At 43.2% G+C, this 14,179-nt stretch overlaps 1 protein-coding gene across 1 annotated transcript; it reads left to right on the top strand.

Moving 5' to 3' along the window:
• Nucleotides 1-2,607: 2,607 nt before the first annotated feature.
• dcup (Uroporphyrinogen decarboxylase) lies at nt 2,608-10,148 on the top strand. Its single transcript, NM_001140242.1, is given in 10 exon segments — nt 2,608-2,662; nt 3,256-3,368; nt 4,953-5,032; nt 5,122-5,184; nt 5,408-5,605; nt 5,771-5,932; nt 6,664-6,798; nt 7,224-7,324; nt 7,561-7,627; nt 9,381-10,148. Coding segments are annotated over 10 exon segments (1,107 nt in total). The 5' UTR covers nt 2,608-2,639; the 3' UTR covers nt 9,546-10,148.
• The last annotated feature ends 4,031 nt before the right edge of the window (nt 10,149-14,179 follow it).

Raw genomic sequence — 14,179 nt, 5'->3', positions numbered from 1 at the left:
CCTCGGGGTTAGTGGTATATGGCCTATATAAATGAGATGTGCGTTGCTAATGCATATCACATTAACAAATCGTCTGAGGTTCCACTGGCGTCCTCGGAGCGGCCACTAAGTTGTCTGGAGTATTTTGAATATTAGGTTTGTTATTCCTTTCCGAACAGCCTCAGCATAGGATACATTGTAATTATGTACTTCTGCACTTCCATGGCTTTCTGTTGTACATCACATCCTCCATACGCTGCAGTATGTTCTCAGTCACAACATTTAACTATAGAATCAGGCCCACATTTCCCATACTCATGATCCCCACCACACTTTGCACATCTCATTTTACCTTTGCACACATTAGCAACATGCCCCAGCCGTTGGCACTTAAAGCATCGAAATGGAGGCGGCACATACTTTCTAACCTGATAAGCGAGTGATCCTAGCTGCACCCTATTCGGCCAATTCCCCTCAAATTGTAACAATACAGTTTTAGTGTCCACTTGACTGCCACTCTTTTTGCTTTTCATCCTCTTCACATCGATAAGGCTTGCCTGAAAGGAGGAAAAGTTCACTTCTTCCATGGTCATTTCCAATGGCATCCCAGCAATTACTCCTCTCATTTTAGTCATAGCACCTTGAATGTGACATTTCACCCAACCCCCATTTAGTGAGTTCAATTTCAAGACATTCTCCTGCTAAATTGTACTATTTGCAATGATCAGGACCTTCCCATAACCCATTGGTTTGGCATCCTTAATCAACCCAATCTCTTCCCTAATTGCTTTTGTCAAATGCAAAGGATGGAAGTACTTACTTGCTGGTTCTGGGAACACTACCATGACTTTATAACCTTCTACTCCAAACTCTTTGTCAAAGAGTGGTCCTGTTCTTTACAGGTCTACACTCAACACTACTCATTGTTTCCCCAGCAGTATTCATCAGGGCACAACTTTCACTGGGGACTTTCTGAAATTGCATTTTAATTTCCACCCATTTTTTATCATTGGAATGTGATACAAAACAGGGCAACTGTGTGCTTTAGGACCATGCGGGGTAGGCTGTTTGGAGTGTTTATCCAACTGAAGAAAAAAAAATTGTCCCCCCACCAAAGTTGCGCCCCTGGTATTCATTCCTCTGTCATGTCATTGCGATGTCTCTTACTCATATTTACAACAGATCGTCACTGGTTTTATCATCATCATCATCATCATCAATATTGTTGGGTTTTATTTCACTTATTAGATGTGATGCATTACCATTTACAGTAGATGTAGGCCTAAGTATGAACGGACTGTAATGCACTAAGAGGTTTATATTGTATTAACATAGATTGAGCAACATATAATAGACATGACTAACTGGAGGGTTGCTGGCTAGTAGGAGTGTAGGCTGAGTAGACTCTTGACACACACACACAATGCCTGGTTGTGGGGCCGCTCAAGGCCAGGTGAACGGGAGGGGCTGGTAGAATGGAAGATGGCTGTAGCACAAAAGCAGAAACTGTCCTAACTGTAGCATAAAAACAGGCACTGTCCTTGGGTGTCTGACTCTCGGGTACACACATGAAGATAAGCTAGAAGACAACTATGCTTGGCAACAAAGATGCGTCTAGAGGCTGGGACCAGCCTGCACGCCAACGATAGGCTGGAGTAAGTTTAAACCACGCTCATCCTCCCTCTGACAGGCCAGCAGTGAGCAGGAACTCTCTCTGTCAGAGTATTTAATGAAGAACTTATGATGTCATTTTCAGTTCTCTGTTTGCCCTGCAAGGTGTTACAGGGAACCCATATATACGAAGATTGCATTTACCATTTATTCTGCTTGACTAATTCTATTAATAAACAGCTGAAAATATATTCAGTAGCCTAGTGTTAAATTTTGTTCTGATACCAGAATTGAAGCAGCCTTTACAATATAGATTACCCTAATGCTACCATCTGAACTATCTGCCTTTTTTTTACCTTTATTTAACTAAGCAAGTCAGTAATGAACAAATTTGTATTTTCAATGACGGCCTAGGAACAAGTAACTGCCTTGTTCAGGGGTAGAACGACACAGTTTTAGCTTGTCAGCTCGGGGATTCGATCTTGCAACCTTTCGGTTACTAGTCCCACGCTCTAACCACCTGCCGCCTCGACCCAAGTACAGTTGTGCCAAACAAACAAACAAACAAACAAACAAACAAACAAACAAACAACAGCTTGTTCACACTTTCGGGATCCAACGCCGGTTGGGGAACGCTCCGCTGTCCTCTAAATATGTCACTCATTGCTTCAAGCCACACCCACCAAACGGAACAAACGTACCCCAATGTCTGTTCAGGAACGTTGAAGAACTGTTTTGGGGTAACGTGTCGTTCAGAACAATCCGTCACGCAACGTTGCAGACGTTTAATCGAACTGAACGCACCCCAGGATGACCGATGACATTGCGCAACATATGAACGCGAGTTGAGACGACTACCTGCTCTGGAACGTACCAAAAGTATAGCGGTCGGTCACATGACTTTCTAAAGCTGGCGGCGCCCTGTACGTGGGTCGTGCAACATTATGGATGACAGTCAAGAAAGAATCAGGCAGCAGTGTGCCACTGACGTCTAGGACAAGTGAACAGCATCTCTGAACTTCTTCTGCCGTTATAACATCATCCCCATCATGGACAAGGACGATTTAATACTGTATGTATATTATCTGACTGTATACCTGGCTAGCTAGGTATGTAGCTAACGTTAAGCCGACTAGCTAGCTAACCATTTAGTTCGTAACGTTACAAAAAAAATGCAATCTAGCATGAGGACACGTGTATTGTGTTGTTTGTGAATCTCATGCTTGATATGTGATATGAGCTAGTTAGTTACCCACCAATGACCACGAGCAGCGGCATTTCTGTCAAACTAAAGTGTCGACCAGTGATGAAGATTATGTCAGGGTTCATAAATGGAAGCTACTGCATAAAGCATTTATGTGACTGGCACCATGATGTTGCATGAGAAAGATCTCACGATGATTTCACCAGCATCTCATTCAACCGTTGTTCCACTGTGTGTAGCTGATAACAGAAAGAGTGACTTATCTTCTGTGATCCCCTGCTCCTGTGCAGGACACTGTAGTGTGCCCAACATGATAGCATGGGAGGGGAGGAGCAGCCCTGCCCCTGATTAAAACGAATTGTTAAAATTAGGAAGAATGTTACCAACTAAATGTGTCGTTATGGCTTTTGTTTATATCAACTTCTAAAACATCCACCTTTGCCATTTTATTTCAATTTTAGCCCTAAAGACTTCCCCAAGTTGAAGAATGATGCATTCCTTCTTGCATGCCGTGGCCGAGAAACCCCTCATGTGCCTGTGTGGTGTATGAGACAGGCTGGACGTTACCTACCAGGTGGGTCTCTGGGCTACGACACACTCTCATTAGTCTCTCTAGACACCCGGGTTGCCTCCCACCATTTTCAAATGTTCTGGCTTAACAAGTCTGTACCTAACAGAACGTCAGTTCGGCATACAGGAACTACATCACTGCCTACTTGTCTATGTTTACCAATGACCTGCCACTGGCATTAAATAAATCATGTGTGTCCGTGTATTTCTGATGATTCGACCATACATGCATCAACAACCACAGATAATGAAGTCACTGAAACCCTTAACAAGAGTTACAGTCTTTCTAGGAATGAGTGGCCAGTAATAAACTGGTCCTGAACATCTCTAAAACTTAGAGCATTGTATTTGGTACAAGTCATTCCCTAAGTTCTAGACCTCAGCTGAATCTGGTAATGAATGGTGAGGCTGTTGAACAAGTTGAGGAGACTAAATGACTTGGTGTTACCTTAGACTGTAAACTGTCATGGTCAAAACATATTGATTTAATGGTTGTAAAGATGGGGAGAGGTCTGTCTGTAATAAAGACATCACACTCTAAGTTCTGCAGGCTCTAGTTTTGTCTAGTCTTGATTATTGTCCAGTCCTGTGCTGCAAAGAAAGACCTAGTTAAGCTGCAGCTGGTCCAGAACAGAGCGGCACTTCTTGCCCTTCATTGTAATCAGAGGGCTGATATAAATACTATGCATGCCAGTCTCCCTTGGCTAAGAGTTGAGGAGAGACTGACTGCATCACTTCTTCTTTTTATAAGAAACGTGTTGAAAATCTCAAATTGCTCACCAGACATGCCACCAGGGGTCTTTTCACAGTCCCCAAATCCAGAACAAATTCAAGAAAGCGCACTGTATTACATAGGGCCGTTATTGCATGGAACTCCGTTCCACCTCATATTGCTCAAATGAACAGCAAACCTGGCTTCAAAAAACAGATTCAGCAACACCTCACGGCACAAGGCCTCTCCCCTATTTGACCTAGATAGTTTGTGTGTATGTATTGTTATGTAGGCTACGTGTGCATTTAAAAAAAATTTATGTAGTTCTGTCCTTGCGCTGTTCTTGTCTATTAATGTTCTGTATTATGTCATGTTTCATGTTTTGTGTGGACCCCAGGAAGAGTAGCTGCTGCTTTTGCAACAGCTAATGTGGATCCTAATACAATACCAAATACGTCACCACTTTATCCGCTTCAATAAAATACATCATTGTAGCTAGCGAGATGGAGATCAGAGGTTGTTTTTGCATTTCTCAAGAGGTTAGTTTGCATCAACTACCTTGACTTAAACCACTTTGAATTCGAATTGCAACATTCTGGCATGTCTGCCTCGTGGTTTGTCTGTCTGAGGTGGACCCACCCCTGATTTATTCATATTTGTTATTGAAGTTGCCAAAAGGGTTTGTCATAGAAACCAGACCCTAGTCACTACTGTTGCCTAGGGTCATATTTTCGAGACTACACTCATGTACTTCACTGACCTAGAAACACACGTTGAACTAACACTACAAGTATCAGTAGGTTTATGTTGTTGAGTGGACCTATCCATCTTAGTGTCTGTTGGCATTGACATGTAAGCTCGCCTATTTGTTTGTAGAGTTCCGCGAGTCCAGAGCGGGAAAGGACTTCTTTGCAACATGTCGTTCACCTGCAGCCTGCTGTGAACTCACTCTCCAGGTAATCATTGCATGTGTTAAACCAGCACGTTTTAACACTAAACATCTTAGCATAGATGGAGAACACTCACTTCTTTTTTCTTCTTACAGCCCTTGAGACGTTTCCCATTTGATGCTGCCATCATCTTCTCAGACATCCTGGTTATCCCACAGGTAAGAGATGTCCTGTCTGAGGCAGATCTTTCTTTGCCTTTAGTTCAATCACAAGTGTTGTGCTTCCTCCTCTCTACATACTAAACAAAGAGAGAACCTTCTGGCCAGAAGGTCATCTATTTGTGTAGTGTATTGATAGGAGGAAGCACATAACTCAGAGACAGTATACGTTATGCTTTTGCTTAACCGGTTAATGACTCTGTGTGTGTGTACCTGCTCCCAGGCCATGGGTATGGATGTCCAGATGGTGGCAGGAAAGGGCCCTACGTTCCCAGATCCCTTAAAGGAACCAGAGGACCTGCTGCTCCTGCAGTCCAAGGTGGATGTCAACAAGGAGCTGGGCTACGTCTTCAAGGCCATTACACTGACACGCCACAAACTGGAAGGCAAGGTCCCTCTCATCGGCTTCACTGGTGCCCCGGTGAGATGGAACACACACACACACACACATCACTTTTCAATACAGAATCTATTGGTTACTTCAATAGTCAAAATAAACTTTTTTTCAGCCTTGTGTCATATCTTGGTGTTCTTAGACTAGAGGCTTCAGTAAAGTGACCCATATCATCATCTGTTCCTCCTGTAGTGGACCCTGATGACCTATATGATTGAGGGGGGAGGCTCAACAACGCAATCCAAGGCTAAGCGCTGGCTGTACCGTCACCCTGAAGCCAGCCACCAGCTGTTAAAGATGCTGACTGACATCATAGTAGAGTACCTGCTGGGACAGGTGGCTGCTGGAGCACAGGTAAGCAAGGCACCCTGGGAGATTGTGTTCCAGCTGCATCTTACTATCTTAGCTATCTGAGCAGCTAACCGATCGCTGCAGCTGTACATAGTCCATCTGTAAATAGCCCACCCAATCTACCTACCTCATCCCCATATTGTTTTTATTTACTTTTCTGCTCTTTTTCACAGCAGTATCTCTACTTGCACATCATCATCTGCTCATCTATCACTCCAGTGTTAATCTGCTACATTGTAGTTACTTCGCTACTATGGCCTATTTATTGCCTTACCTCCTCACGCTATTTGCACACACTGTATATGGATTTTTTTTTTTCTATTGTGTTATTGACTGTACGCTTGTTTATTCCATGTGTAACTCTGTGTTGTTGTTTGTGTCGCACTGCTTTGCTTTATCTTGGCCAGGTCGCAGTTGTAAATGAGAACTTGTTCTCAACAAGCTTACCTGGTTAAATAAAGGTGAAATAAATTTTAAAAAATGAACTGCTAGCCCAGAGTTCTTGCTCATGGGAAAATGATCAGTTGAATAGAGGGTAGATCATTTTATTTACAGCACTTAATTGGACAAGGGGAAGATGTTCATGAATGGCATGAATGATCTGATAGCTCAATATCTAGGAACTGCTAGAATGTTGATTTATTCATGTAGGTTTCTTTTAGGGCCCCTATCATAGACACATACAGGAGACACAGTCCTGTCTCGATACATGGCACATTGTTGTGTTTCCCCAGGCCTTGCAGGTGTTTGAGTCCCATGCTGGCTGTCTGGGCCCAGTGGAGTTCCGGGAGTTCTCTCTGCCCTACCTCCGAGACATCGCCCGTAAGGTCAAGGACCAGCTGAAGGAGTCAGGCCAGGATGTCCCCTTGGTGAGCCCACACAGACTGTCCCTTCTTCATTTTCACACAACACAGACATCCTCATCCTCTTTGTGGATTTCAAGTCAATAGATTTTCAAGACAAGCTTTTGTTCATCATCGCCTACAATATGCTTAAAAAAGGCTTACTGGTTCTTGTGGTGCGATAACATGTTGACCAGTGTAATGTGATATTTCACCAGTAGATGGCACTATACTGTCAAATATTTTCCTCTACAGACTTGTCATCTGGAGTAGTCAGAAATACATTAGGTTTTTTTATGCCTTTAATCATTGTATGGCATGTCATCGGTCTCCAATATTGACATCGGTCAATATTTAACAATTGTTTTGTAATTAGTTTTTCACTGCAGTGTGTCTTTAAAGTTCCCTGGACTGTTCTGTATCGCCCTCATGTCCTGTATGTTCTGTCACAGATTGTGTTTGCCAAGGACGGCCACTATGGTCTGGAGGACCTCTCTCAGTCCCACTACGAGGTTGTTGGTTTGGATTGGACTGTCGATCCTCGCTCAGCGCGGTAACGAACATAAACCCTTTTCACAGAAATCAGATCACAAGCCATTTCCCTAGACAGTCAGTGACCGAGCCAACATTTGCTAAAGGTATTGTGTCATATGTTGAAATTGGATTCACATTCTTTAATGAAAGGTTATATTTATCTTGTCAACAACAAAACCAGGTGGTTCGGTCCACTGTTGATTGAACTCCAGGTTAATACACCTTTGGTAATAAACCCCTTGTCTATGGTTTCAGGGAGCGAACTGGAGGAAAGGTTAGCCTCCAGGGGAACATGGACCCCTGTGCGCTATATGCCCCCAAAGTAAGGGTTTTTTGAGATCCAAGAAATGTATATATTGGCAAAGAGAAATGTTTCAGTACAAAGGTACTGTACAGTAAAAGCACATTAACCAGCAACTGTTGTTGATGTGCCAGGAACTTGCTGCTATAACTTATACACGATACAGTGCCTTCAGAAAGTATTCAGACCACTTGACCTCTTCCACAATTTGTTACGTTACAGCCTTATTCTAAATTGGATTAAATAAAACAATTTCCTTAGCAATCTACACATAGTACCCCATAATGACAAAGCGAAAATAGGTTTTTAGAAATGTTTGCAAATTAATAAAAAATTAAAAACAGATACCTTATTTACATAAGTATTCAGACCCTTTGCTATGAGACTCGAAATTGAGCTCAGATGCATCCTGTTTCCATTGATCATCCTTGAGATGTTTGGAGTCCACCTGTGGTCAATTCAATTGATTGGACATGATTTGGAAAGGCACACACCTGTCTATGTAAGGTCCCACAGTTGACAGTGCATGTCAGAGCAAAAACCAAGCCATGAGGTTGAAGGAATTGTCCGTCGAGCTCCGAGACAAGATTGTGACGAGGCACAGATCTGGGGAAGAGTACCAAAAAATGTCCACAGCACTGAAGGTCCCCAAGAACACAGTGGCCTCCATCATTCTTCAATGGAAGAAGTTTGGTACCACCAACACAATTCCAGGAGCTGGCCGCCCGGCCAAACTGAACATTCGGGGGAGAAGAGCCTTGGTCAGGGAGGTGAACAAGAACCTGATGGTCACTTTGACAGAGCTCTAGAGTTCCTCTGTGGAGATGGGAGAACCTTCATGAAGGACAACCATCTCTGCAGCACTCCACCAATCAGGCCTTTATGGTAGAGTGGCCAGACGGAAGCCACTCCTCTGTAAAAGGCACATGACAGCTCGCTTGGAGTTTGCCAAAAGGCACCTAAAGACTCTCAGACCATGAGAAACAAGATGAAACCAAGATTCAACTCTTTGGCCTGAATGCCAAGCGTCACGTCTGGTGGAAACCTGGCACCATCTCTACGGTGAAGTATGGTGGTGGCAGCAGCATCAAGCTGTGGGGATGTTTTTCAGCGGCATGGACTGGGAGACTAGTTAGGATCGAGGCAAAGATGAACGGAGCAAAGTACAGAGAGATCCTTAAAAACCTGCTCCAGACTGCTTAGGACCTCAGACTGGGGTGAAGGTTCACCTTCCAACAGGACAACGACCCTAAACACACAGCCAAGACAACACAGGAGTGGCTTCGGGCAAGTCTCTGAATGTCCTTGGGTGGCCCAGCCAGAGCCAGGACTTGAACCCGATCGAACATCTCTGGAGAGACCTGAAAATAACTGTGCAGCTACGCTCTCCATTCAACCTGACAGAGCTTCAGAGGATCTGCAGAGCAGAATGGGAGAAACTCCCCAAATACAGGTGTGCCAGCTTGTAGCGTCATACCCAAGAAGACTCAATGCTGTTGTTGATGCCAAAGGTGCTTCGACAATGTACTGAGTAAAGACTCTGAATACCTATCTAATTATGTTATTTCAGGGTTCTTTTGTTTATACATTTTTGCTTTATCATTATGGGGTATTGTGTGTTGATTAATGAGGCAAAACATATATTTAATCAATTTTAGAATAAGGCTGTAACGTAACAAAATGTGTAAAAAGTCAAGGGGTCTGAATACTTTCCGAAGGCACCGGACTTTCAAAAGTGATGCTTATTTGTCTCTGTCTATCTCTGCCTATGCAGGAGCGTATATCAGAGATAGTGAAAAAGATGCTGGAAGGCTTTGGCACCAGAGGGTACATTGCCAACCTGGGCCATGGGCTGTACCCTGACATGGACCCGGAGAACGTGGGTGCCTTCGTAGAAGCTGTCCACACTCACTCTCGCCACCTCCTCAACCTCAAGTAACACCCCCATCACCCGGCAACACTGACCGCAGTCATCATACTAGCGGAGAAGCAGCACCCAAAAAACAAAGCAACATTGGCTTGGATTGTAGAGACTATATCATGTATTCACAGTAATCCAATAAACCACCAGGTCTTATCAAGTATGGAATCCTAGGACAGATCAAGACGGATCTTGTCCAATTCTGGATATTTTTCTCTTTCTGAAGAGAATACTTCATTATGTTCTATAGATAATCCTAAAACAAACGAAAAACATTGCAGCAGTGCAAGTCCTTGTAATATTTCATATTTTTCATGTGTACCACTGATCTGTTTTATTCATCGGATGTAGTGCACCTAAAATTGAAAAGACAAGTGTACCTTATCAAAACAACAGTACTGAAGGAGATTCAATGTGATTATCCTCAATGGTTGTGAGATAGACTCAGTCCAATCGTTGTTGTTTACTGTTGTACTGCAGTTATGACTGTGACTGATTGTACTAAAGCCTAAGCATTAGTGTGTATATTTTGCTCTTAGTTTTTTATTCAGTCAAATGAAAAAACTTTTTTTAATAGGACCTGTATTTCAAATGAATCAAATAAATGATATTGGATTTCTATTGGATGTGTTTTGCCTCTAACACACCCTAATCAGGAACTATTGGCTCGTCTTATTGTGCCCTCTAGATATTGCGCTCTGCAGTTCACTCCAGGTTTTCTCTAACCAGCAATCTTCCATCTACACACCGACGACAATACCACTGGTGCTTGCGATTACTATGGAAACCCTTCAATTACAAATGAGATGTAGTGAGGGAGTGGGGCTCGGGTGTGGCTGGCATACTGTACATGATTTTGTTCAAACCAGTTTAGTACCAGAACTAATCTGTCCGGACATAATTTGTTTCCACGTTGAACAAACACATTTTTGAAATTGGGAAAAGGCTCTATTTTATTACTGCTTTGGCTTAAAGGGAAGTGATTATCATTACAGACTGCATTTTACACAAGGCATAAAAGTAGTTAATCCCAATGGGTGTTTTTCTATGAAAGGCAGCTAAGTACTAGTGATAAGTAGATCCGTACAAATCCATTTGTTTTTGTTGTTGGAATGGTGGGAATAGGATTCCACAAAAACATTTTGTCACGTGATGTTTTGAGTTTTGGTCAGTTTTTCTCCTTGTACGTATGCTCCTCTGCTGTGTTGTAGGTTGAATTTAGCATTTTCCCTACGTATGGTTAAGGTCAGGATTGGGAGAGGGGAAGCTGATCCTCCATCTGAACCTAGAGGAAACTTGTGTGAAACATGGCTTGGGGAAGCAGTTCAGGAGCCTCCTGGTTGGATGGACGACGCTCAAGCAGCAGCTGACGTGGCGGCGGCGCTCTCCTTTTCGTTTGGACACATACGACACGTTGTCACAATGCAGGATTAGATTGACCTTGATTGTGTTGTGAGGGGCTGTTGCCTGTAAACCGCTGGGAAATAAAGACAAATAACATATAAATTAAGGCCATAGGACTCAAGATGCTGTCACTCAACGCTTCGTTTAAGGACAAATAGCAAGGCTATGGTTTCTTGTTTCTTCTAGAAGTGTGTATATGTCTTGTATGTATTTGTATAAAAGTGTGTATATGTTTGTGTGTTACCTCATGGGGTTTTCAGGCATTATTTTTAATTGCAATAATGAATCTTGTGCTTAAAAAAAGCCCAATCCCCCAAGGTCTCCTTACGAAGAGGACCAGGGGGATGGATTGAGGTGGGGGGACTCAGGCTCAATCTCGCTGCAAATCAGCAGACCTGAAAATCCAATCTTCTCCTGGAGACAGCAGGCTTTACATCATTTGTCAGGGACTGGTACTATCAGAGCTTTATCAGATGGGAAGGTTTGGGCTGCCTTTGTGATTGATTTGAAATATTAACATAGGGCAATGGAGAAACCCAAACCAGACTTCTGACTGTATATAAGTGATGAGTCGCAGCCTGGCACCAATGTTACTGTAGCCACTGTGGAAAAAGTGAAGACAATATTTTGTGGGAATGCAATGTGATGGTGACACTGTCTCTGCACTGCCCTGTGGATTCCATCTTGGGACCAATGCTTTTGAAAAGCCACTGACATGTACAGTTCATTGTGTCAAGGTCACTGTGCCTTGTAAACGGTAGACTAACGAGTAATATACAGTGAGGGGGAAAAGTATTTGATCCCCTGCTGATTTTGTACGTTTGCCCACTGACAAAGAAATGATCAGTCTATAATTTTAATGGTAGGTTTATTTGAACAGTGAGAGACAGAATAACAACAACAAAAATCCAGAAAAACACATGTCAAAAATGTTATAAATTGATTTGCATTTTAATGAGGGAAATAAGTATTTGACCCCTCTGCAAAACATGACTTAGTACTTGGTGGCAATCAGAGGTCAGATGTTTCTTGTAGTTGGCCAGCAGGTTTGCACACATCTCAGGAGGGATTTTGTCCCACTCCTCTTTGCAGATCTTCTCCAAGTCATTAAGGTTTCAAGGCTGACGTTTGGCAACTCGAACCTTCAGCTCCCTCCACAGATTTTCTATGGGATTAAGGTCTGGAGACTGGCTAGGCCATTCCAGGACCTTAATGTGCTTCGTCTTGAGCCACTCCTTTGTTGCCTTGGCCGTGTGTTTTTGGTCATTGTCATGCTGGAATACCCATCCATGACCCATTTTCAATGCCCTGGCTGAGGGAAGGAGGTTCTCACCCAAGATTTGACGGTCCATCGTCCCTTTGATGCGGGGAAGTTGTCCTGTCCCCTTAGCAGAAAAACACCCCCAAAGCATAATGTTTCCACCTCCATGTTTGACGGTGGGGATGGTGTTGGGGTCATAGGCAGCATTCCTCCTCCTCCAAACACGGCGAGTTGAGTTAATGCCAAAGAGCTCCATTTTGGTCTCATCTGACCACAACACTTTCACCAGTTGTCCTCTGAATCATTCAGATGTTCATTGGCAAACTTCAGAAGGGCATGTATATGTGCTTTCTTGAGCAGGGGGACCTTGCGGGCGCTGCAGGATTTCAGTCCTTCACGGCGTAGTGTGTTACCAATTGTTTTCTTGGTGACTATGGTCCCAGCTGCCTTAAGATCATTGACAAGATCCTCCCGTGTAGTTCTGGGCTGATTCCTCACCGTTCTCATGATCATTGCAACTCCACAAGGTGAGATCTTGCATGGAGCCAAGGCCGAGGGAGATTGACAGTTCTTTTGTGTTTCTTCCATTTGCGAATAATCGCACTAACTGTTGTCACCTTCTCACCAAGCTGCTTGGCGATGGTCGTGTAGACCATTCCAGCCTTGTGTAGGTCTACAATCTTCTCCCTGACATCCTTGGAGAGCTCTTTGGTCTTGGCCATGGTGGAGAGTTTGGAATCTGATTGATTGATTGCTTCTGTGGACAGGTGTCTTTTTACAGGTAACAAGCTGAGATTAGGAGCACTCCCTTTAAGAGTGTGCTCCAAATCTCAGCTCGTTACCTGTATAAAAGACACCTGGGAGCCAGAAATCTTTCTGATTGAGAGGGGGTCAAATACTTATTTCCTACATTAAAATGCAAATCAATTTATAACATTTTTGACATGTGTTTCTCTGGATTTGTTTGTTGTTATTCTGTCTCTCACTGTTCAAATAAACCTACCATTAAAATTATAGACTGATTCTTTCTTTGTCAATGGGCAAACGTACAAAATCCGCAGGGGATCAAATACTTTTTTCCCTCACTGTACCAGGCAGTGTCAGAGGGAGGCCCTAAAAATTGTCAAAGACTTCAGCCACCCAAGTCATAGACTGGTCTCTCTGCTACCGCACGGCAAGCGGTACCGGAGCGCCAAGTCTGGGACCAAAAGGCTCCTGAACAGCTTCTACCCCCAAGTCATAAGACTGCTGAACAGTTCATCAAATGGCTACCCGGACTATTTGCATTGACACCCTTTTTTGTTGTTGTTGCACCCACTCTATGCACACTGACTGGACTGATACTCCAACACACACTACAATCCCTCACACACGAAACACACACTACAATCACTCACACACAAAACACACACTACAATCACTCACACACAAAACACACACTACAATCACTCACACACAAAACACACACATGCATATTGACGCCAGACACACACACTTTCACTCTTCACATACGCTGCTGTTAGTCTGTTTATTATATATCCTCATTGCCTAGTTACTTTTACCTCTACCCACATGTACATTCTGAATTACCTCAACTACCTCGTACCCCTGCACATTGACTCGGTACTCCTTATATATAGCCTCGTTCTTGTTTTTATTGTGTTAGTATTCAGTTTTTTTATTTCAATTTTTTTTACTTTTTAACTCTGCATTGTTGGGAAAGGGCTCGTAAGTAAAGTCTACACCTGTTGTATTTCGATGACAAATACAATTCGATTAGATTTTAATAGATCCACACTGTTTGAATCGTGCCATTACACAAAGTGGGTGATGAAAAAAATATGCTTGTCAGTCAGTCACCCTAGCTTTAGTGACCAGGAAGCCCGAAATAGGTCAGAGTGTATATGTGCTGCTTGCTCCAGTCACATTATCAGTACATGGAGGTAGATGTGTCTGTGTAATCCATCTCCACTATCAGAGGGAGCCT

The sequence above is a fragment of the Salmo salar genome, chromosome ssa03 (genome assembly GCF_905237065.1).
Source record: "Salmo salar chromosome ssa03, Ssal_v3.1, whole genome shotgun sequence".
NCBI classification, from domain to species: Eukaryota; Metazoa; Chordata; class Actinopteri; order Salmoniformes; family Salmonidae; genus Salmo; species Salmo salar.
The sequence above is the reverse complement of the archived record's forward strand: the minus strand, read 5'-3'. Positions and strand labels throughout refer to the sequence as shown.